Below are 25,511 nucleotides of genomic sequence, written 5' to 3' on the forward strand. Positions count from 1 at the left end.
GAGGCTGTCTTAAGAGAGGACAGGCCTGTCTCCCAAAATCTGGGAGAGTGAGAGGTCGTCTTTCAGGATAGGTTGTAGATCTTTGATGATGCGCTGGAGAGGTTTGTTGAGGGATGAAGGTAACGGCTAGTGGTGGTCTGTTATTTTCTGTGTTAGGCCTGTCCTGTAGTAGGAGACTTCTGGGTACTTTTCTGGCTCTGTCAATCTGTTTTTTCACTTCAGCAGGTGGGTATTATAGTTTTAAGAATGCTTGATAAAGATCTTGTAGGTGTTTGTCTCTGTCTGAGGGATTGGAGCAAATGCAGTTGTATCTTAGAGCTTGGCTGTAGACAATGGATCGTGTGATGTGTCCTGGATGGAAGCTGGAGGCATATAGGTAAGTATAGCAGTCAATAGGTTTCCAGTATAGGGTGGTGTTTGTGACCATCGCTTATTAGCACAGTAGTGTCAAGGAAATGTGTAGATTGATCTAGGCTGATGTTGATGGTGGTGTGGAAATTGTTGAAATAATGGTGGAATTCCTCAAGGGCTTCTTTTCCATGGGTCCAGATGATGATGATGTCATCAGTGTAGAGCAAGTAGAGTAGGGGTGTTAGGAGATGAGAGCTAAGGAAGCGTTGTTTTAAGTCAGCCATAAAAATGTTGGCATATACTGTGGGGCCATGTGAGTGCCCATAGCAGTGCCACTGACTTGAAGGTATATATTGTCCCCAAATGTGAAATAGTTGTGGGTGAAGACAAAGTCGCAGAGTTCAACCATCAGGTTTGACATGTAACTAGTTCACAAAACTGGAGGGTGGTGGTGGTGTGGAAATTCAAGGGGGAGTGTAGGGAAATCACTGTTTTCCACTATCATTAATCATGGCAGCTCCCAGGGAGTACCATGCAATATTTCCTGATAAATTTAATATTCTCCACCAGATTGGGATTCCCCCATCTAATCCATAAACCATGTACTGACAGTGTCAAATTCCTGTTGGAGTATTAGTGGTACATCTTTCTGTGGTGAGATTCTCATAGTCTTCATTAGCTTTATTACCGCAGGCTGCATGTGTTGCCTCCTTTTGACACTTCACATTGTGGGATCTGAACAGAATTTGTAAATGTGACAATTCTGATTAGCAGTAGTAATTGTTCCATCCAGGGCCTGGGTATTTTCATCCTTTTCTCCTTTTTGAATTACCCTTTAATACACACACAACAAAATTTACACATCCCCTTTCCCAGTCTCCTGTTTGTACCTTTTTATTTTTGTGCAGTGAACCCACTCCTTTCCTCCATTCTCTGTACCCAGTAATAGCAGACTGGACCCTAATTGGTCAAGGACAAGATAGGGGCCCTTCCATTTAGGAGCTGGGAATGGATGGTGTTGACTTGAAATCTTGTACATCACTAGATCTCCCACCATGGGTAGATCACGATCCCTGGGTAGGTCATACCATGCTTTGACTCTTGCTGCTCATTGCTTGTCTCACCAGGCCACCACCTGTTGTACCTGTTTTACATGGTCGATTAGAGTTAAAATCCATTCTTGAGTTAAGCCGTGTGTATTGACTTCCCCAGGTACTTCCCATGAGAGCCTCATATGGAGAAAATCCTGTGCACTTCGATTCTCAGGCCCTTATTCTCATTAAGACAAAGAGGAATGACTGTGACCAGTTTTTTCCTCCCATTTCCACTCCCTTTCTTAGCTCACTTTTAATGGTACGGTTCATGCGTTCCACCTGCCCCGCAGCCTGTGGGTCATAAGCAGTATGGAAAAGATTCCAGTGGGAGCTGATAGCTCCCTTAACAGATCTGACCAGAAAGCAGCTCCTTGGTCTGAGTCAATCACCTTTGAGATCCCACAGCGAGTGAATACCTCATTTACCAGTTTTTCAGCAGTTATATAGGCAGTTTAATACTTTGTGGGGAAAGCTTCCACACACCTGCTGAAAGCATCCACTACCACCAACATGAATCAGTTTTTTCTGTGATCTGGTGGTAGGGGTCCTGTGTAGTCAATTTGTATTCTTTCCCAAGGTCCCCTGGGGGCTTGTCTCATTAATTTTCCTCTTAGCACCTTGTGAGGTGGTTTGTGCCTTGCACAGTCCAAACAACATTCCAGATGTGATTTAAAATCAACTGCCATTCTTGGCCACCAGCACAATCTTTTTAAAGTTCCCAGTTCCTCCTCAAACCCGGGGTGTCCCACTGTCAAACTCCCATGCACCCAGCTTAAGAAAGCCATCCGGCTTCCCTGAGGGCACAGCATTACTGGTCCCTCAGCTGTTAAGAGACACCAAATCCCTTCCATTAATTCCACATTTGGCACATGCCTGACCTCAATTTTCATGATGCCTTCCAGTCCTGGTTCGCATTCTTGCAACTCTCAAATTCACCCTCCACAATCTGTATCCACTCCACTTTAGTTATTACTGCTAGAGGCACACTCTCTTATGGCTCCCAGGTCCATGGGGGTGCCTGTGTTGCAGCCCGCTTGGCTTCTGCATAGGCTAAATTATTCCCTTTGCTTAGGGGTTCTGTTTTTTTGTGTACCTTTACCACATTGATCCATGTAAAACAGTGACTGAGCTCCTTCACTCGCTTCCACCAGTTAGCATGCTTGATTGTGGAACCATCTGTTGCCCTGAAATGATTATCCACCCACCAACTCAGCATTAATGTGACCTCACGAAATACATAACCTGAATCTACCACCACCCAACATTCTGGCTCAAATTTGGGATCCACTTCATTTAAAGATATTAGCAAGGCTGCCAGTTTTGCCTCCTGAGCTGACCTTGCTTCTAGTGAGAAACCAATGGTGCTGACTATCACATTTCCTGATTCCCACAACAGCTAAGCCTGCAGTTTTTCATCCCCCCAATACTTACAACTTCTATCCAAAAACCATACCAGTGTCCCCTCCTTTACTTGATTGGGGTTAGCTGCCCAAAACACCTGATGTTGGGTTTTGCCTGGGCTGGCTTCACATTGGTGTGGAGTGCCAGTCAGATATAGTCCGGCTACCCAGACTATGTTTTCCTTGTAGAGCCAGCAACCATTTGGCAATACGCTACCCACTCACTTGTCCCTGTAAGATAGTATGCATGTTTAACAGCCGCAGGGGGTCATGATGAGATTGGACTATTACTTCCTCCATAACTGTGAGATATTTGAATTTCCCTATCCGTTAGTAGGTGCACAGCAACACCTTTTCATCCATACTTCAGTTCCACTGCACTCAAACGTCAAGAGGCAAAGGCCACAGGTCAGTACTTTGCTCCATATTCCTGTATTAATGCACAACCAATGGTAGTATCAGATACCAAAGGGTACAGATAAGAGTTATCCCCATCCAGGGAGGCCAGCACTGGTCAAGTTTTTGTTTAGTACTCTCACTTCCTCAGTACACTTTTCTGACCGCTCCCAAGTAGAGGCTTTGGTTAGGTCAGATATTTCTGCATAATTGGCCACAAAATTCCTGCAAAATCCAGTTAGACCAAGAAAACTTTGCAAGCTTCTAACATCCGTAGGCAGTGGCAGGGACTGAATCAATTGCATCGGTCTCTTATCAATTTCCTTTCCCATCTGGGACACTTCCACTCCTAAGTAGGTCACACTTGTCTGTCCCATCTGAGCCTTTTTCCCATTGACCTTCAACCTGCTCTTGCCAAAGCTTGCAGGACCTGCTCGGTTAGTTTCCTGTTTTCCTCCTCTGTCTCTGACATTAGCAAAAAGATCTCACAAAACCAAGTGGTTGGGCAACAAAATGGCAAATTAAATGTAAAGTAATGTACGTTGGAAAAAAATAACCCCAACTACACATACAATATGATGGGGGCGAATTTAGCTACAACTAATCAGGAAGGAGATCTTGGAGTCATCGTGGATAGTTCTCTGAAGACATCCATGCAGTATGCAGCAGCAGTCAAAAAAGCAACCAGGATGTTAGGAATCATTAAAAAAGGGATAGAGAATAAGAATATTGCCCTTATATAAATTCATGGTATGCCCACATCTTGAATACTGTGTACAGATGTGGTCTCCTCACCACAAAAAAGATATACTGGTATTAGAAAAGGTTCAGAGAAGGGCAGCTAAAATGATTAGGGGTTTGGAGAGGGTCACATCTAAGGAGAGATTAAAGAGGCTAGGATTTTCATCTTGGGAAAGAGGAGACTAAGGGGGGATATGATAAAGGTGTATAAAATCATGAGTGGTGTGGAAAAAGTGAATAAGGAAAAGTTATTTACTTGTTCCCATAATACAAGAACTAGGGGTCACCAAATGAAATTAATGGGCAGCAGGTTTAAAACAAATAAAGGAAGTTCTTCACACAGCGCACAGTCAACCTGTGGAACTCCATACCTGAGGAGGTTGTGAAGGCTAGGACTATATCAGGGTTTAAAAGAGTACTAGCTAAATTCATGGAGGTTAAGTCCATTAATGACTTGTAAGGAATGGTGTCCTTAGCCCCTGTTTGTCAGAGGGTGGAGATGGATGGCAGGAGAGAGATCACTTGATCATTATCTGTTAGGTTCACTCCCTGTGGAACAGCTGGCATTGGTCACTGTCGGTAGACAGGATACTGGGCTGGATGGACCTTTGGTCTGACCCAGAATGGCCATTCTTACGTTTTTAACAGATCTCCATATTGTATGCACCTTGCTGAATCCACCTCCTCCAGAGCTTGTCTCATGTATCTGTGAAAAATTGCAGGGGAATCCTGATATCCCTGGGCTTGGACTGTTCAGCAGAATTGTCTGCCCTTCTATGTGAATGCAGTTTTATACTGACACGAGCTAGCTAGTGGCAGAGACCAAAACACATTAGCTATGTCCAAAGCAGTGAAAATTCAGAATTGGAGTCCAATACGGGTTGGCATTTCAGGATACGTTGCCACTACTGAGGCTGGTGAGTTGACCAGAGCATTTAGTGCCCTGTAATTCACAGTGGGGCACCAGGTACCGTTTGGCTTTGTCACTGGCCACACAGCAATATTAAAAGGGGATGCAACCGCTCTAATCAATCCCCTCTGTTCCAATTCCCCAATAGTTGCCCCCACCTCTGCCAATGTCTCTCGAGGAATAGAATATTGTTTCTGTATGGGAGGGTCCCCTCCCGCTAGCAGTACCTCCATGCTGCCCCTACCACAATCCAGGTTATCCTTAACCCACACAGGAATGTGTTCCCCACCCCATCACGGGTGGTGTGAGGGCATGTGCCGCTTTAAAGAGGCTATCCCCATAGGAATGGTATAGCCCTGTCAGTCCTTCATCTGCTCCACTAAACACACCCAATTGGTTAAGCCCAGTACAAATCCTAGTTTGTGTAAATCTCCTGCCCCCAACAGATTAAATATATAATTACAACCCCACAGAATCTCCCCTCCCCCCAGATTTCTTTGATCTGTCCCCGCCTCAGGGTTCACTGTCTCTCCTCTCCTGTTGCCCCTACAATTGTCTCAGTTCCTTCTGAGGCCCTCCCTTGCCCCCATGTGGTTAAGCTGATGGCTGCCCAGTGTCTTATTAAAAAATCCCTCATGGGACTCTCTTTGATTGCCCCCTGGAGCATGGGGCGACCAGATGTGTCCCATCCTAAACCGAAAACATGGATAGGACGCCTCCCAGGGTGCCCTTAAGTCACAGCACCCACTTCTGTCCCTCCCACTGGTTCGCAGAGGGGCCAGGTGTCCTGGCACCAAACACATTCCTGTCTCTAAGCAAAATTGTGTGCCTGACATTTCAGGGAATCCCAGTCCCCTGTCCTCCGGGGTCACTTTTCCTCTGATCTGGTAAGATCCTGGGTAATCAGTTTAGCTTGCAGTCTCTGGTTCTGTTGCTCTATAGCTGCCCACTTGTCCCTGACTACCCTCCCAAAGCCACAGCTTTTCCCTCTACATCCTCCCCTCTGGGCTGACCCACCCCTTTCCACCTTGTACTGATCCTCTGCAGTAATAACATGGACTGGCTCTCCCCACGATGCATCTCCCTCCACACATCTGCATGTCCCTGAAACTGTAATAGCTGATTGGGAGCAAGTTCAGGGTGCTGGAACCTTAAATGCCCCACAAACTGTGGATTGCTCAGCTCCAACCATTTCTCCAGCAAATCCACACTCCCACCAGGTCCTGGTGCCCCTGTCTGGGGTATCACCCATGGACCCTCCAAGGAATGCACCCAGCACCGTGCCTATGCCTGTATGCAATTAAGTGTATCCTGTCCTGTTTCTCCAGGGATTCACTTCATCTTATTCATCCCTGCAGTATGAGAGTACACCCCAAACAATTGTTTTGCCACCTGTCCGGGGATTAGAAATGAGTGTGCCAGTCCTGCCTCATTGATTCCCAAGGTGCCCCATCCCAAAAGACTACGCCATATGATCACCTGGTCCTCGCGAGTTAGACCCTCCCATCTCCCTGCCCACCTCCACTAGCCACAGCACAAACTGATCCCAGTCATCTCGAGGTACCTTTCCCAAATGGCCCCATACTGCCTCCTGGTCCTTCAGGTACAAGGGGCGGATTTCTGCCTGTTCTACTGCTTGTGGGGCATGGTTCCCCCACCCCGCAACTGGGGCCATTATACCTGCCTCCTGCAGTTCCTCTAGGGTAGCCTCTCTCGCAGGGGCTGTAACTGTGGATCGCCGGCTTACAATGTCAACTGGCAGTGGTGGGTACAGTGTATTTTCAAGGTAGGGTAGTGGAGGTGTCTCCTTCAGTTCCATTAGTGGGGTGGATGGTTTGGGGTCCCCAAGATCATTGCCCTCATGTTTACATTGATACAATTCCTCCTCTAAGTCTCTTACTCTCCCCAGCGTTCATCCCTCTCTTGCCGGATTGCCTCACTAGACTCCTCTGTCTGTACAGCATCCCATGCCTTCAAATCCACTACCTCTACTGCTAACGTGGATTTTTCAGTTAAAATCTGTTGCTGATCCACAGTCTCCTACAAATCCTTAATGTGTTGGAGGAGATTGGCTTCCCTTTTTACCCAGTATGCCATCCCAGTGCACAAACCTTGTAATACCATTCCCTTTTTCCTACACTCCTTTCCCTTGGGGTCTCCCAAAACCTCCCCCATCTCCTTCTCAGTCTTATCCCAGGTGGACCCCTGCACCTGGTATGGGCCCTGATTCTTCCTTATCCATTTGTTCAAAAAATCAGTTATCCCAGCTTGCCAGAACCCGCAACTACCATCACGAGTTTACACCATACCCCCTCCAAGCAGCTGCGTGGACTGTTAGGGAGGGGGACTTACAGGTTGCCACTCACCTATTTGATGTGATGTATCTGAGTCACAGCACCAAGATGTTAGAGGGCTTATTCTTTCACCCTCCCACTTCCCTGGTCCTTCTCGCGTGAACAGAGAGCAACAATACCCAAAGTCCGAAGGTGCAAACAATTCAGTGTTTATTGGGGTGAACTTGCCGCAAGCTTTCGTATGCTTTCCAGCTTATGGCTGCTCCCACTGCTTAGCCAAAGGCCTTAGCGTAGGAACAGGACCTCAGACTGTCACAGTGAGAGAAGGCCCTTACACAGGCAGACAGTGATTTTGATCCTTTCTTTTATACCTCTATAACTAGTGAAATGATAAACATATACCTAAATTCCTAAAGTGTAGGCCTTTACAGACAGGCCTGAATATCTATATCCTAACATACTATATCTTTTGTTTATCGTTTTTATGATGCAAATATTTGTGATAAAAAGAATATTACGTGAGCACTGTACACTTTGTATTCTGTGTTGTAGTTGAAGTCAATATATTTGAAAATGTAGAAAAACATCGAAAATATTTAATACATTTCAGTTGGGATTCTATTGTTTAACAATGCGATTAAATGTGCGATTAATTGTGATTAATTTTTTATATTAATTGCATGAGTTAACTGCGATTAATCGACAGCCCTAAATTTTATGTTTGTTATACAAAAAGGCTAGTGTAGATTGAATTTAGTCTGAGAGGGCTCAGTTGAGTAACATTTATTCACTGTGGCCCCGATCCAGCAATGACTTGTGCACCTGCTGATCTATATGTATATGGTTAGTTACACTATTCATGTGCATATAAATCTTTTTTTGACTTTGCTGATCCCCCCCCAATCAGATTAAATTAAATCTACGCTGACCTAGTGAAAGTAAAATTATTAGAAAACATCACATAATCCATGCCTCCTGATCTGAAAATAACTTAACTTCAATGGGACTACTTGTCTATGTAAAGCTAAAATGGTATCTACGTCTTTTTGCAGGATCAGGGCTAATAACATGATTAGCTTGCAACAGTGTTATTTGATTAAAGATCAGACCTATGATAGCTCATTAAATTAGTGACCAGTTTATCCATGAAAGTTGTGTGGTTTTTTTTTGTTTTTTTTAAATATGCTATACTTTTCTAAATACGCTATTTTTGATTGGTTGAAAGTTAGGTAGAAAAGTAGAGTATACTGTACAGCTGGTTTCAATTGAATAGTGTAAAAAGCAGTTCAGAGAAATTTGCTCAGTATATGATTGTCTGTTTGAATACTAAAAAATGGTATTTAGGAAATATTTATGAAGTAAACATCATCATAGAATCTGAGCAAGAAATACACAAATTTTAAGAAGCCCCCTTCAACAGCTTTTTTCAAAATGAATATTGTCTCAGTTCACTCATATTAAAAATCAAATACAAACTACAGTGTTTTGCTATAATTACATTCAATCTGACTAGCCAGTTAGGGGATTGGACAACTGATAATTATTTTATCATCAGCTTTCAGAATATACTAAGGAGGTATGATAAATAATTGTGGTTAATGTATTTCTTTTAGTGTCAGAAAAAAGAAGAATTCATTGAAAGAATCCAAGGTTTAGATTTTGATACAAGAGCAGCTGTTGCTGCCCACATTCAAGAGGTATTTGTTACTTTTGTGCTACCTAATGTCCAAGTGATTTTCATTTTTGCTGTTCTGGAATATTAAGGAAAGAAGAATAATTTTATTTAGACAAAAACAAGAGCAATCAATTTGACATGCACGTTAATGGATTGCATTAGAGAACGTTAGTTGAGAAGGCTTCATTTTATACAAATGAGAGCAAATCACATTTCTTATTAAAGGTGGTACTTTAATCAAAACATTTTTTTTCATACTGAATAGTTTTTTCCATCACAGAATCATAGTAGTGTAGATCTTGATGGGATCTTGACAGATCATATACTCCAGTTCCCTGCACTGAGGCAGGAGTAAGTATTATCTAGACCATTCCTGAGAGGTATTTGTCTAACCCAGGTGTGGCCAAACTGCAGCAAACTCTTTTACAGCTAAAGTACAGCTCACAGAGCCCCCCATGTCTTCCCCGTTCTCTGTCTACCAGACTGGGGGGAGGAGGGAGCTTGGGGCTTCTGCCAGAGATGACTAGTGCCTGATGAGAGTGAGGGGGCATAATTTAAAGGTTTGGCACCCCCAACAGCTTGAATTATGCCCCACCTCTTATCGTCAGTGGCCTCTCCCTGCAGCTCCTGGGTGTTAGCTTTGTGTGGAGAGGCAGCAGCAAACACCTGGGAGCTGCAGAGAGAAGCTGCTGCTTTAGCTTTGCGGGGAAAGGCAGCAGCTCTTCCTGCAGCTCCCAGCTGTTTGCTGCTGCCTCTCCCCACGGCCACAGCTCCCAACTTGCCGGATCCAGCAGCTGCTGTGCAGGGATGGGGCCGGCAGCACCATGTGACCTAGCCAGAAAACCCTGGCAAAAATCTGGGAGGAGGGGCATGTGATAGCACATGCCTCCCCCTATGCATTGCCTCTGGCAGAATGAAGTGTGTGTGTGTGTGTGGGGGGGTGTCTTGGGGCTTAGCCCCAGCTCTCGAACTTCTGAAGATTGTGATATGTTGCTCAGAGGGTTGGTACATTTGGCCATTCCTGCTGTTCTTAAAAACCTCCAATGGCTGAGATACCATAAGTAATTTGTTCCAGTGTTTAACTATCCTTACAGTTAGGAAGCTTTTCCTGATGTCTAACCTTTAATAGGCTTAAATTGCAGCAAAGGAGATTACTTTTTGTGCTGTCCTCAGTGGATATGGAGAATAATTTATCACCCTCCTCTTTATGACAACCTTTTATGTAGTAGAAGACTGTTATCATGTACCCCCAAGACTTCTTTTCCCAAACTAAACAAACCCAATTTTTAATTCAAGTAGTGTCCCTATGGGTACTCCATGGTAGGTGTGTTTGCGTCCCTGCACTGCTGATCATAGAACTTCAATAGTAGTGTCCATTAGGCCCACACATGTGCTGTCTGTCTCTCCTCGTGCTGAGCCATGAGGCTAGCCAGCACACGCTGGTTAAGCCTCCTCAGTTACTTCTTAACTGCCTCTTGCTAGAGACTGATTTTGCTTTATTCACTTTTATATAAGCATTTATATTGCATTCAACAAAGTGGGTATTCACCCATGAAAGCTCATGCTCCAAAACGTCTGTTAGTCTAAAAGGTGCCACAGGACTCTTTGCAAAAAAAAATGCTTTTACAGATCAGATGAACACGGCTACCCCTCTGATACTTGACACTTCTTTGTAGTTATTTTGTTAGTATACTATAGTTTATTGTTCTTTACCCTCTGATTTTATCCCCCCCAAAATAAAAACAAAACAAAACAGAACTCTCCCCAAAATTTCATTTTCCTGCCTTTTTTCCCCTTCGAAGGGATCCTCACCCCCTACCCCACCCCCACGCCTCCAGTGGGTATACCCAGTTCACCAGGTTTCAAGAAGCGCCTCACTTGCAAGGAGGCAATTCCGATTGCAGACAAGCACTCTTAAGTGCATTTGTTGCCTTGGGGAGGGCCACATCCAGAAAAAGTGTAGTCTCTGCCAGCAACTCTGACCACATTCCCCTAAGGACAGACTGCTCAGGCAGAAGATTATTTTAATGGAGGTGGCTCTCAGACCCATGCAGAACTTGCGCTGCAAGTCCCTGGATAGACATGAATCTTCTCCACAGCCATCTAAGGGCTATGGATCGAAGAAACAGACTGCTGACCCCTCTCAGAAGTCATCTTAGAGGAGAGTGGGAAGTCCCCAGAGTGCACCCTGAGATCTCCATAGACTATCTCCATCTCACTCGGTATCTTCGGCACCAAGACCATCTCAGTCCAGCACTCCTGGCTCTCGGAGACCAACAGCAGTCAGTACTGTTGACATGCACACGGACCTGATGGGCACAGGCTCTGAGTCATCGGCACTGAGAGACAGGAGTAAGCACTCAACTAAAAAGGCACCCTCAATACGTTAAATAATCATTGGTACTATTATCGATGCCTCACCCACCCCAGAGCATCTGACACCTGACGCTGGGGCAATCAGTACCAATGGAATTCTGCCAGTCCAGCAACCTCCGTATATCTGATGTACCGGGATTTCCACTTCTTGGTACTGCGACCTTCGCACTGAGCCTCCACTTGGCATGGGAATCGTCACCGCTGCCAGGCCTCACTCCTCCACTCTCTAACGAAAGTTCAGACAGCGAGTTGGAGGAAAGAACATCCCAGTACTCTTCTCAGGCTCCATATGGTGCTCAGTACCAGCAATGTCCATACCCGCAGGTGTCCCCACCACTGACATCATGGTACAGCCACCCATGGGCACTACCACCACGCTGTATGCCACCATCACCCCCATGGTCTTATTGGGACTGACGGGAAGCATACTGCCAACATGTCTCTCAAGCGCCAAGCTTCACCCGAGAACCCTCAAGGCATACCCTTCAGCCACGGCTTCCAGTGCTTTGGAACCTCCACAAGACATCATGGAGAAACAGGAGGGTGATGCCGAAGAAGAGGTGACCCTGAGGTCTTCCTCCTTTCCAGACCATTAGGCCTTCATCACCGTATCTGGCAGATGACTTTCATCTCCTCCAGCCTCTGGCAAAGAGGTCAGTGGACACCCTCAAGATACCATTGAAGGAAGTCAAGGACACCCACCATCAGCTCTTTGACATCCCCCACTCCTCGTCCTCCTCCAAAATTGCCCTCCTGATTAATGATACTACCTTAGACCCAGCAAGAACTATGTGGCATATCCCAGTGACAGTATGTGCAACCTACGAGTGGACATAAAGTACTATGTCCCTACGAAGGAATCGTAATTCCTTTTCTCCCACCTACCCCCCAACTCCATTGTGATAGATGCCGTCAAATCATGCAGCTGACTACATGAGTCGAGGGCTACTCCGCAAAACTGGGATTGAAAGCGTCTGGACCTTTTTTGTAGGAAGATGTACTCCTTGGCTATATTCCAGTTTCGTATCACCAACTATCAGGCCCTCATGGTGAAATATGATTATATTAACTATTCAAAGTTGAATGACTTTATTGAGTCAATCCCAATCTCAGCATAGACCATATACGTCCCAATATCAACCTCAATGACAATATGAACTGCCAAGGAATAAAGCAAAATTCCCCAAACAGGAACCATCTGTCTTGCAATCTTCGTTGTCCCAGCCCTCTATGTCCAAACACCAGTTTTGACAGGTGAGTCGAGGCGCCGTTGGACCACTCTCACCATACAGCCGACCAATGCTTCACACCCATTTGACCACCGCGTGGCAGTATTCCACAGTGCCTGGAAACACACAACATTGGACTGATCAGTCCCTGAGATAGTTTGGTCTGAGTACTCCATCCATTTTACCTCCCTTCCCCCTCCACAACACCCTTCCCTGTCTCTCTTCAGGGACCCTTCACATGAGTTTAGAATGACAGGTCAATAATCTCCTCCAGTTAGGAGCCATAGAACTAGTACCTCAACATCTACAAGGAAGAGGATTGTACTCTCTTTATTTCCTAATACTGAAGAGGAAGGGAGTTTAGAGACCCATACCAGACCTCAGAGCTCTCAACAAGTTTGTCCAGGCTCAAAAATTCAAAATGGTCACTTTATTGGAACAGGGAGACTGGTTTTCTGTCGTCGACCTTCAGGGCACATACTTTCACATCTCCATCCTACCAGCTCACAGATGATTTCTCAGATTTATCCTGGAACAAGACCACAGAGTGCTCCCCTTCGGGCTATTGTTGGCCTTGAGTGTATTGACCAAGGTTCTCTGGGTGATAGCCACTCACTCTCTGAAGAGATAAAGATTTAACTTTACCCTGATGATTGCCTCCTCAGAGCCCAATTTCTCCAGGAGTCACACTGAGTCACCAAAGCACTTATTTACAGAGGTGAGCCCTACAGATCAAAATCCAGGACTCAGCTCTCACTCTGGTGCAATGTCTGAATTCATAGGGACTGACTTTGACTCGTTGCAGGCCATAGCACTCTTTTTTCTCAGCACAGATTTCTTTCATTAGCTACACTTTTAGACGCTGTTCAAAGCAGCCTGCAAATATCAGCCAGAGTCTTCCTCCAACTCCTGGAGCACATGGCAATGAGCACAGCAGTGATACCACATGCCAGGTTTCACATGCAGTGCCTCTAAATGTGGTTCAGCTTGGTCTACAACAGGGACAAGCTGGACAAATCTCTGTCACCACCCACCAGGGTCAAAAACTCCCTAAACTGGTGGATGAGCCCAACCAACATTTGCAAAGGGATCCCCTTCTCCCAGACCTCACCGTCATTGCTTCTCACCATCAATACATCACTGATCTGGTGGGTTGCAAATCTTAACGGCCTCGCAACACAAGTGGTCACCCATGGAGATGTTCCTTCACATCAGTCTCCTCAAGCTAAGAACAGTAAGGAACGCCTGCACCCATTTCCTCCAGCTGATCACAGGATCACACATGAAGATCCTAACAGACAACATAGCCTACGTACAATAGTCAGGGAGGAGCCAGATCACCCTTCATATGCAGCGAGGTGATCAGGCTATGGAACAGGTGCATCTCCCACAACATTACATTGTCTGCACACAAAACTTGATAGTGGACAATCTCAGTTGCAAATTCCCACACATCATAGAATCTCAGAGTTGGAAGGGACCTCAGGAGGTCATCTAGTCCAAACCCCTGCTCAAAGCAGGACCAATTCCCAACTAAATCATCCCAGCCAGGGCTTTGTCAACCCTGACCTTAAAAACCTCTAAGGAGATTCCACCACTTCCCTAGGTAACCCATTCCAGTGCTTCACCACTCTCGGAGTGAAAGAGTTTTTCCTAATATCCAACCTAAACCTCCCCCACTGCAACTTGAGACCATTACTCCTTGTTCTGTCATCAGGTACCACTGAGAACAGTCAAGATCCATCCTCTTTGGAACTCCCTTTCAGGTAGTTGAAAGCAGCTATCAAATCCCCCCTCATTCTTCTCTTCTGCAGACTAAACAATCCCAGTTCCCTCAGCCTCTCCTCATAAGTCATGTGCTTCAGCCCCCTAATCATTTTTGTTGCCCTCCACTGGACTCTTTCCAATTTGTCCACATCCTTCTTGTAGTGTGGGGCCCAAAACTGGACACAGTACTCTAGATGAGGCCTCACCAATGTCGAATAGAGGGGAATGATCACATCCTTCGATCTGCTGGCAATGCCCCTACTTATACAGCCCAAAATGCCATTAGCCTTCTTGGCAACAAGGACACACTGTTGACTCGTATCCAGCTTCTCGTCCACTGTAACCCCTAGGTCCTTTTCTGCAGAACTGCTTCCTAGCCATTCGGTCCCTAGTCTGTAACAGTGAATGGGATTCTTCCGTCACTCTTGTTATACTTCTTTTGCATTCTTATAATTAAATAGCTCATGAAGGTTGTTTTCACAATTATTTCTTTCTCTTATAGGTAACTCATAATCAGGAAAATGTGTTTGATCTGCAGTGGATGGATGTCAGCATTCTGTCACAAGAATATATCGAGCCTCTCTTGAAAAATATGGCATTACATTTAAAAAGACTCATTGATGAAAGGGATGAACATTCTGAGGTATGTATGGGCTTAATTATTTAAAAAGAAAAAGTATAAGAAAGCACCTTTTTAAAATTATACAGTTTGGAATTTTTGAAAATAGATAATATATGTTCTTTGAACTTTATCAGTTGGCAGCATGGCTTGAAATAAGACTTCTTCATTTTGTTCCTTATGTCGATTCCATGTTAGGTGTGTGTGTGCCCATGTGCATGGTCAATGGAAATTTTTCCTCTAGTGGTATCTGTAGAGCCAGCTCTGGAGTCCCATGCTTATGTGCCAATATGTTGGGTGCCATTGGCCCTGCCCCATCTCAGCTCCTTCTTTCTGTTAGTGATGGTGTTGAAATGCTCCTTGCTTTCACAAGCCCCATAGTGATTTCTTTCGCTTGGACTCTTGAGTTTTTCTTGTACATAGTTATTGTAGTTTTAGTATTATAATTAGTAATCATTAGTAGTGGAGTCCTGTTGGGGACATGGCCTCAGGGATGGGGGGCTATGCCAAGCCACTTAGTGTGCAGAAACTGCGCAGATGCAGCACTCTTAAAAAAAAAAAAAAAAAAAAAAAAAAAAAAAAAAGCACCTCGATGAGAGGCGTACACTGCACCGTGGCTATAGTGCTGCGGTGCCAGTGTAGACACTGTGGTGATTACAGCGCTGCGATTGGCCTCTGAGAAGTATTCCACAATGCCTGTTCTCCCCTCTCTGGCCATTGGTTTGAACTCTATTGCCCTGCCCTCAGGTGACCATCAGCCCCACCCCATACATTCCTTTGCAAATTTGAAAGTCCCCTTCGTGTTTGCTTGGTGATTTGTGCAGTGGTCTCAGCGCATCTTTTCAGCTGGCCATGTCTGCTCTACGCAACAGGCCATCCCCCACTTGGAGCAATGCCGAGCTGCTGGACCTCATCAGTATTTGGGGAGAGGAGGCAGTGCAGTCACAGCTGCTATCCAGCCATTGGAATTTTAATACTTACAGACAGATTTCTAGATGCATAATAGAAAGGGGCCATGACCAGGACACATTGCAGTGCAGGGTCAAAGTGAAGGAGCTGTGGAACGCCTACTACAAAGCACGGGAGGCAAACCACTGCTCTGATGCTGCGCCCACGAGCTGCTGGCTCTACAAAGAGCTGGACGCGATACTCAGTGGTGACCTGACATCCACTGGAAAGTCCCCTGTGGATACTTCATGGTAAGTTGAGAGTGCACTGAACCAGGAGGAAACAATCTTGGATGAAGAGGGGGAAGGGGACCCAGAGGCAGAGGATAACGCGGAGGCCAGAGATGCATGCAGTCAGGAGCTCTTTTCTACCCCGGAGGAGCCTAACCAGTCACAGCAGTCGGATATTGGTGAAGTGCAAACAGAAGATGAGGCCTCTGGTAAATGGATCTGATTTTGGGTATTGCTGAAGCGAGTTGTTGGGGGCAGAAAGGTTACAGAAAGCAGGCTTGTCTCCCACCTCATGTCTAGTTTGAGCGGCAGAGCAGGCTAGTGATAGACTCCCTCACTTCGTGGGAATCTTCCTCGGAGATCACCAGGAAACTCTCATGGAGATACTGTCACAGGTTCCACTGTCACAGGTTCCTTGGCAGAGCTACTTTGTTTCTTGCCCCATTAACAGTAACTTTCCCGCGCCACTGTGCCATCACCATAGCTGCTCACAAGCTAGCTGCATAGGGGCCAGGGCAGAAACCGCAGTCTTGGAGAAGACCGTCCCTTGATGCCCTGCTCACCCTCAGCAGTGAGATATCTTCCTTAATGATCATCTGCTGTGGAAAGTGTGGGGACAGGAATGATTATCAGGCCCCCCCTACAGTGCTAGTTCTCCCCAGCTGCCCAAGAGCCAAGTGCCTAGTGTACAGCAGGGTCTGGGAACAGTGATTTACCCTTCCCCTGCAGCTGCTCACCATTTTGGGGGTCTTGTGGCTTATGTGCGCTTGCCTGGGGTCAGCCAATTAGTGTCAGGTATGTCAGTACTGGCTATGTTTCAAACCACTGAAACAGTGTTGTCTGTGTTGCAGACAATACTGCTTCTCTAGAATGTTGCATTTAAACTTCACAGAGATGACCTTGGGAGGACAGCCTCCCTTATTGGCAGCAGAACGGTTGCGAAGAATTCAAAAGCGGCCAGGAAGAACTAAGGAGGACTTTATGCGTGAGGTTATGATGCACTCTGCTGCCGAGAAAAAGGAATTGAAGGAGTGGTAGGACAGTGAGAAGAAGGACCAAAAGGAGATCACGGCACACTGGAAAGAAGCCATGGAGCGACTCTTAACAGTTATGGAACACCAAGCGGACATGCTCCAGGTGATACTAGCTCTTCAAACCAAAATGCTCCGTGCCTGCCTTCCCCTGCAGCCACTGTTGCAAAACTCTTTCCCATGCACACCCTTCATACCGCCAACACACTCTTAACCTCCTGGCTCCACTCTCTACCCTCAGAATTCCACACCTCCCTCCTCACAGTCCAGCAGTGTGAACTCCCAATACCCACTGCACTCAACACCCATCCATCTGCAGTTTGACCCTGCTGAAGTACAGCACCCACTGCATCGTACTCTAAAAGAGAAGATTGGTTATGATCCCTGGACATACACAAATCTGTAGCCGGGCCAGGACCTCTCCTCCTCTTGACACCTTCCATTCCCACATTCCTTTCGTTCCTCCATCCCTGCCGATGAATTTTTTTATTTGACTCTCTCCTCTGGTTGTTGTCTTTCAATAAAATAATTGTTTGTTTGAAAGCAATCTTTATTCTATTAAGCGAAAGCTAAAAGAGCACTTCAAAGCAACATATATAGAGCTATGTTAAGGCCCCTTCTTGCCTCATGTGCACCAATCACATCCTAGCATTACAAGCACGGCAATCCCGATCATAGCAACAAATATTAGTGGCTTTCAGCTTCAAATTGCTGCCTCAAAGCATCTCTGATCCTTATGGCCCCACACTGTGCCCCTCTAATAGCCCTGGTCTCTGGCTGTTCAAACTCAGCCTCCAGGTGCTGAGCCTCTGTGATCCAGCCCTGAGTGAAGCTTTCACCCTTCCCTTCACAAATATTATGGAGCGTACAGCATGCGGCTATAAGCATAGGAATATTATCATCAGCCATGTCCAGCTTCCCATACAGGCATCGCCAGTGGGCTTTTAAACAGCTGAATGCACACTCCACAGTCATTCTGCACTTGCTCAGCCTGTTGTTGAACTGTTATTGCTGCTCTCAAGTTGTCCCATGGATGGCTTCATGAGCCACAGCATTAAGAGGTAGGCCGGGTCTCCCAGGATCACAGTGGGCATTTCTAGTTCCCTTACGGTGATCTTCTGGTCTGGGAAGAAAATCCCTGCCTGCAGCTTCTTGAACAGGCCAGTATTCCAAAAGATGCATACGTCATGCACCTTTCCAGACCAGCCAGAGTTAATGTCTGTGAAACACTCACTGTGAACCAAAAGCGCCAGGAGAACCATTGAGAAATACCCCTTGTGATTAATGTATTGGGTGGCTAGGTGGTCTGTTGCCAGAATTGGAATGTGCGTACCATTGATCACCCCTCCGCAGTTAGGGAAGCCAATTTGTGCAAAGCCATCCACAATGTCACGCACATTGCCCAGAGTCATGGTCTTTCGGAGCAGGATACGATTAATGGACCTGCACACTTGTATCAACACAGTGGTCGAAATTCCCACTCTGAACTGGTTAGCAACCGATCAGTAGCAGTCTGAAGTAGCCAGCTTCCACAGTGCGATCACCATGTGCTTCTCCAACAGCAGGGCAGCTCTCATTTTTGTGTCCTTGCGCCTCAGAGGTGGTGGGAGCTCATCACACAGTCCCATGAATGTGGCTTTCCTTTCAGTGGAATTGATCACTCATTCAGTGAAGCACATGTGTAGGGCTTTGCAGGTTTGGAACTCTAGATAGTAAACTCTTTAAGATAGGGGCCATATCTTATTTTGATAGAGAGCCTTGAGTAATGGGGCTCCAGTCTTGTTTGGGAACCTCAGACGCTAGCACAATACTATTAACAAAAACAACAAAAAATAAAGCTTTTGCAATCATAGCACCTTTCATCTGAAAATCTTAAATTGTTTTACAATATTAATCAATTTTGCCCCAAATATCCTGGAGAGATAGGTAAGTATTAATACCCCATTTTACAGTTGAGGAAGAAGACAAAAGAGAGATTAGGCTCCTACTTACAAAAATCTTGCATTTAAAGTTAGGTGGTTTTTCAACTGCTTGTGTACATATATTTTCCACTTTAATTCCTTCACCTTAGGTGTGTGCGTGCCCCATACACTTGAGCTGGGGACTTGATTAGCCGCACCTCTGGAGGTGACACATGCACCCTGTGTCCTGATGCCTCCATCAGAGGGCTGAAAGGGCATGGCTGCTTCAGCCCTCTCACAGTTCCTTCTTACTGCCTATGACTACAAAGTCAAGCCTCACAGCTCACTGTTGTCAGCACTTATCAGCACTTCTTTTGTACATAGTTACACAGAGAGTTAATGCATGACAAGACAGGATGTAATTCTACAGTGCAGTAGCCTGCCACACGCTAAGGACATGTCTACACTACAAAGTTAAGTCAACTTAATTTCACAGAATCATAGAAGATTAGGGTTGGAAGAGACATCAGGAGGTCATCTAGTCTAAACCCCTGCTCAAGGTAGGACCAACATGAACTAAATCATCCGAGCCAGGGCTTTGTCAGCTGGGCCTTAAAAACCTCTAAGGATGGAGATTGGAATGGGTTACCTGGGGAGGAGGTACAGTGCTCCACCAGCCTCCTAGTCAAATAGTGTTTCCTAATATCCAACGTAGACCTTTCCCACTGCAACTTGAGAACACTGCTTCTTGTTCTGTCATCTGCCGCCATTGAGAACAGCTGTGCTCCATCCCCTTTGGAACCCCCCTTCAGGTAGTTGAAGGCTGCTATCAAATCCCCCCTCACTCTTCTCTTCTGCAGACTAAACAAGTTCAGTTCCCTCAGCTTCTCCTCGTAAGTCATGTGCCCCAGCCCCCTTATCATTTTTGTTGCCCTCCGCTGGACTCTCTCCAATTTGTCCACATCCTTTCTGTAGTGGGGGACCCAAAACTGGACGCGGTACTCCAGATGTGGCCTCACCAGTGCCGAATAGAGGGGAATAATCACTTCCCTCAATCTGCTGGCAGTGCTCCTACTAATGCAGCCCAATATGCCGTTAGCCTTCTTGGCAACAAGGGCACACTGCTGACTCATATCCAGCTTCTCATCCACTGTAATCCCCAGGTCCTTTTCTGCAGAACTGCTCCTTAGCCAGTTGGTCCCCATCCTATAGCAGTGCATGAGATTCTTCCTTCCTAAGTGCAGGACTCGGTACTTGTCGATGTTGAACCTCATCAGATTTCTTTTAGCCCAATCCTCCAATTTGTCTAGGTCACTCTGGACCCTATCCCTATCCTCCAGTGTATCTACCTCTTACCCCAGCTTAATTTAAGTCGACATGTAACCGCTGGAGTAATTAAGTTGATTGGGTTTGCCCAAACCACGCTCTTTGTCTTGGTGGAGTGCATCCTCTCTAGCAGCGCTTGCATCAATGCAGAGAGCAGTGCACCATGGGTAGCTATCCCTCAGTGCAACTAGCCTTAGGGTTTTTTGGGAGAGGCTTTCAATGCCTTGTGGGACCAAAACATTGTCTCAGGTTAGAATGGGAACATGGCTTTAACCTCCTATGATGCAGTGTCCTCTTTCCCTGTCTCCCTACCCTGATATCAGTGGCAAACAACCCATACTTTTTCATGCCTGTTTTCGAAAGCCTGGCTTAGCCACATGTACATCATAGCCCAAGAAGTATAAACCCTGCTCAGCTGTGCTCTCTTGTTGTGAGCATGCAAATGCCTTATACCGTATCCTACAGTATTTCCGGAGCTGAGACATGAGCTGCTGCATAGAACGTTGCGATTTCCTTCAAGCAGTCCTGTTGCAAGCCATAGAATGAAACAATTCCCAGTTGCCTCTAGCAGTCGCACAGCAGCTGAACACGGTGGAACTCCATTTCTGGTCCTGGGAAAAAAGCACTGACTGGTGGGATTGCATCATTATGTAGTTATGGGATGATGAACAATGGCTGCAGAACTTTCAAATGTGGAAGGCCACTTTGCAGGAACTTTGTGCAGAGCTTTCCCGAGCCCTGAAGCGTAGCAATACTAAAACTGCTCTGAGAGCGGAGAAGTGAGTGATGATTGCTTTGTGGAAGCTAGCAATGCCGGACTGCTACTGGTCAGTGTGGAATCCATTTGGAGTTGGTAAATCCACTGTGGGAGCTGTTGTGATCCAAGTTTGCAGGGCCATTAATTGACTTCTGCTAAGTAGAGTAGTGACTCTGGGAAATGTGCAAGATATAGTGGATGGTTTTGCTGCAATGGGGTTCCCTAACTGCGGTGGGCAATATATGACATGCATATCCCTATCTTGGGACCAGACCACCTAGCCAAAAAGAACATAAACTGAAAAGGATACCTCTCAATGGTGTTGCAAGTGCTGGTGGATCACAGGGAGCATTTCATGTGCATCAACGTGGGATGGCCAGGAAAGGTGCATGATGTGTGCATCTTTAGGATCACAGGTCTGATCATGAAGCTGCAATCAGGGACTTTCTTTCTAGATTGCAAAATAACCATTGATGATGTAGAAATGCCAATGTGATCCTTGGAGACTCAGCATCATCCTTGCTCCCATGGCTCATGAAACCATACACTGACCACCTGGAGTAGTTCAACAGTAGGCTGAGCAATTGCAGAATGGTGGTGGAATGTGCCTTTAGACATTTAAAGAGTCACTGGCGCAGTTGGCTTACTAGGTTAGACCTCAGTGAAAGCAATATCCCCATTGTTTTCGCTGCCTGCTGTGGGATCCATAATATCTGTGCTGTGAAGGGAGAGAAGTTCCCACAGGGGTGGGGTATGAAGATGATACGCTGGCAGCTAATTTTGAGCAGCCAGATACCAGGGCAATAAGAAGAGCCCAGCAAAGAGCTCTGCCTTTCCAGGAGACTTTGAAAACCTGTTTCAGTAATGAGCCACAGTAATGTGTGCCACTTCCCTCTGCTGTGCCTTCCCATAGCATCCCCTCCATTGCATCAGTTTCCCTGTACCTCCCCTTTCACCCACCAAATCCCTATGCTTAGAATAGAGTATTTCATTATTGAAACATTGACTTTAATTGCACGAACAAAGGAACTGAAAGACCTGGAAAATAGTTTAATCTTGAGCAAACTGTTTGATAAAATTGGGAGAGGAGAAACCAAGTCAGCTTGTCTGTGTAAGCACAGAAGTCTTGCCTATCAAAGGTCTTCGAAGGACTGCCATTTGCTCTTAGTACCCTCCCCAGGTGTTGAATAGAAGGGATACTACACCTCTCCCCCCCACCCTTCCTGGAAGTTTCGGGGAGGGAGATTTTGGAATAAGGTGATGTTTGCAGGCTGTTCTGCAGGGGCTGCAGAGGGAGTCTAGCCTCAAGCTGTTTTTCTTAAAGCTCAGTCAGATGCCTCAACATATCTGATTGATCCTTCATAATCCTCAGCATCTCACCTTGTATGGAACGTTCGTGCTCCAAGGATACTCTTGCTCTCCATGTCCATGTTCAGTTTTTCAGACAATGAAATCTTCCAGGCTCTTAGCTCTGAATCAGCTGTCCCAGAGATATTAATTATCCCGTTGAACATGTTATCACCAGTGTTCCCTCTAATTTTTTACGTCTATGTGTGGAATAAATTTTGTTATTTGCACCAATATTGAGGTGATGTGTGACACATCACCTTCATCTTGGTGCACATAACAAAATTAATGTGGTGGGGTGGGGCCGAGGGGTTCAGAGTGTGGGAGGGAACTTGGCTGTGGCAAAGGTTGGGATGTGGGAGGATGAGGGCTCTGGCTGAGGATGTGGGCTCTGAGGTGGGGCTGGGGATGAGGGGTTTAGCGTGCGGGAGGTGGCTCAGGGTTGGAGCAGAGGGTGGTGGTGCAGAGGCTGCAGTCTCTGGGGTGGGGCCAAGGATGAGAGGTTTGGGGTGCGGAACAGGGCTCAGGGCTGGGGCAGAGGGTTGGGGTGCAGTGAGGGGGTGGGTTCTGGGGTGGGATCAGGGATGAGAGGTTTATGATGCAGGCTGCTCCAGGGCTGCTGTGGGAAGAGATGACACATCCCAGCCCTCTCTCACCACAGCAGCTTGGGGCTGGGGGAGAGGCACCTCTCCCCAACTGTGGCAGCTCTGGCAGGGCTGCGTTGGGCCAAGGGAGGGGTTCTTCTCCCCGGTAGCTCCAGCAGGCCTGGGCCGGGCCAAGGGAAGGGCTTTTCTCCTCTGGCCGAGGCAGGTCCGCGCTGGAGCCGGCGGGGAAGGACGCCTCTCCCCCAGCTGTGGCAGGTTATGCAAGGTTTAATAGGCAGCTGCGCAGCCATGCAACTTAGAGGGAATTTAGGTCATCACACATTCTTTTTCTGTCTTCTAATCTGTGAAAGTCTCTCCAACAGTGTGGAGGAAATGCTAAAGGCCAAGCTTTCTACTGTAAGGCATGCAAAGCACAAGGCAACCATTGTCAGTGCATACCCAAGTACAAAGTTGCTGTTTTAAAATCACACTCCTTATTACACTGAATTGGAAGCCAGAACATAATCAGTATCCCTAGCTATTCAATAAACTAGTTTGCTGCTCCAGCCATGATGATTATGGCCCAGTGGTATGGGTAATGGGCCTTGTGCTGCAACTTGTGGGCAACCTGTGTCAGGCGCACAAGTGGGCAGATGAGGAATGCCCCCTCCCCTTCACAGTGTGGATGGTGCTTGGAGACTGGGGATCAGTGTTAAGCTTCCCAAACTGTGGTCTTTGTCCATGGTGGCTCCGCGGGGGAGGGGGTTGTGGCCACGAGAGAACCTAGGAACCCACTCCCCCACCCCCTTTAACACTGCTGATAGTGGTTGACCTGGGCTTGCAGATTCCAAGGTCAAGCAGATCCCTGCCATCCAAATCACAGTCATGTTAGGGAAAACGGGGTTGAGGTACCTGGAAATCACCATGGGTGGGGGATCACATGCTCTGTTTGCAGTACAGGCACTTAGAATATCAGGGTTGGAAGGGACCTCAGGAGGTCACTTAGTCCAACCCCCTGCTCAAAGCAGGACCAATCCCCAACTAAATCAAAATGTAATGAAATGTAATGAAAACTTCCACAATCTCCCCTAGGTGACCCTATGGGTTATCAGTCTCCTGAGGGTAACAGAGGTAGCAAGGGAGCAGATGCTGCAAGCATTTGGGTAAAGACCTGGTCCTTATGCTGCTATGCTGTGTACTGGAATGATACCAGCAGAATTAATACTGGAATGGCATGGGAAAGTGTCCTACTGAGGTGGAAGAAATAAGACAATTCTCCCCAGAAACCTTCTGCAAATGATAGCAAAGATGAAAGTTTCCTGGAGATCTCCATGGAAGGCATAGACAGTCTTTTCTGAGGGCACCCTCTGTGAAGTTGGAGCGGACACTGGGAAGCAGATACCTACTGCCTCTCACTTTTTCTTCACATTAAACATAAAATGTAAGAGCATATAACCCCTAGAATTTGATTGGAATTGCATACTCACCAGAAATGCCTTCCCCGGCATCACACTCAGCCGTTATGCTATCTTGCGACGAGCTGGACTGCTCTGGGGTTAAAAATAGCTCCTGACTCTCAGGGAGAATGGATCCCCAGCTTGCCTGTCTCCCATTCTCCTCCTCCTCCTCTGCCTCATCCACAATGCCCTCCTTGTTGTTGCCTGAGGAGACCCGGGACTCAGACTCCTGTGAGGTAACCACGCTGCATTGGGGGTAGTGGTGGGGTCGCCTACGAGAACTGCATGCAGCTCATTGTAGACATGACATGTCTGTGGTGTAGAACCAGAATGAATGTTTGTGTCCCTTGTTTTCTGGTACACTTGCCGAAGTTCTTTGATTTTCACACAGCACTGCTGTATGTCCCTGGAGTAGCTCTTTTCCACCATACCCCGCAAAATCTTTAGTAGATGTCGACATTTCTATGGCTGGATTGGAGCTGTGCCTGCACAAACTATTCTCTCCACAGACCAATAAGGTCCACCACCTTATTGTACTGTCCACCACCTGTGTACTTCAGACTGGAGAGCATTTGGGGCATTGAGTCGCCATGATAAGCTGGGCTTCCGAGCTTTCCATGTTGATCAAACAGGAAATGGGAATTCAAAAATTCCGAGGGCTTTAAAGGGGAGGGGCTGTTTCCTGTGTACCCGACTGCTGTGCAGCGAAGTTGAAAATTATCACCAGAGTGGTCACAGCGGAGCATTGTGGGACACCTGCTGGTGGCTGATACATTCGATTTACATAGTGCTGCATCTATACTGCCTCTCTGTCGACCCATCAACATCGAATTAAGCGCTATGCCTCTTGCGGAGGTGGAGTAATTAAGTTGACAAAACAGTCGAGTTAGGTTGGCAGAAGGGACCTGGTAGTGTAAACACATACATTACTAGGTTGACGTGAGGCTGCTTCCATCGACCTACGTTTGTAGTGTAGACCAGGTCTAAGTCAGTGGCACTCAACCTTTCCAGGCTATTGTACCCTTTCAGGAGTCTGATTTGTCTTGCATAGCCTCAAGTTACATGTCACTTAAAAACT

The 25,511-nt window shown here is 46.5% G+C and overlaps 1 protein-coding gene across 10 annotated transcripts in view; it reads left to right on the forward strand.

Moving 5' to 3' along the window:
• CCDC88A (coiled-coil domain containing 88A) overlaps positions 1–25,511 on the forward strand; it is a 349,307-nt gene that overhangs the window by 124,592 nt on the left and 199,204 nt on the right. For 9 of the 10 annotated variants that reach the window (XM_050951995.1, XM_050952002.1, XM_050952003.1 and 6 more), the window contains 2 exons: positions 8,800–8,883; positions 14,736–14,876. In XM_050951995.1, coding sequence (XP_050807952.1) covers positions 8,800–8,883; positions 14,736–14,876 — 225 coding nt within the window. The remainder of the gene's footprint in view (positions 1–8,799; positions 8,884–14,735; positions 14,877–25,511) is intronic. The other variant, XM_050952000.1, reaches the window with a different exon arrangement.

This window comes from Gopherus flavomarginatus, chromosome 4 (assembly GCF_025201925.1).
Source record: "Gopherus flavomarginatus isolate rGopFla2 chromosome 4, rGopFla2.mat.asm, whole genome shotgun sequence".
Classification (NCBI taxonomy): domain Eukaryota; kingdom Metazoa; phylum Chordata; order Testudines; family Testudinidae; genus Gopherus; species Gopherus flavomarginatus.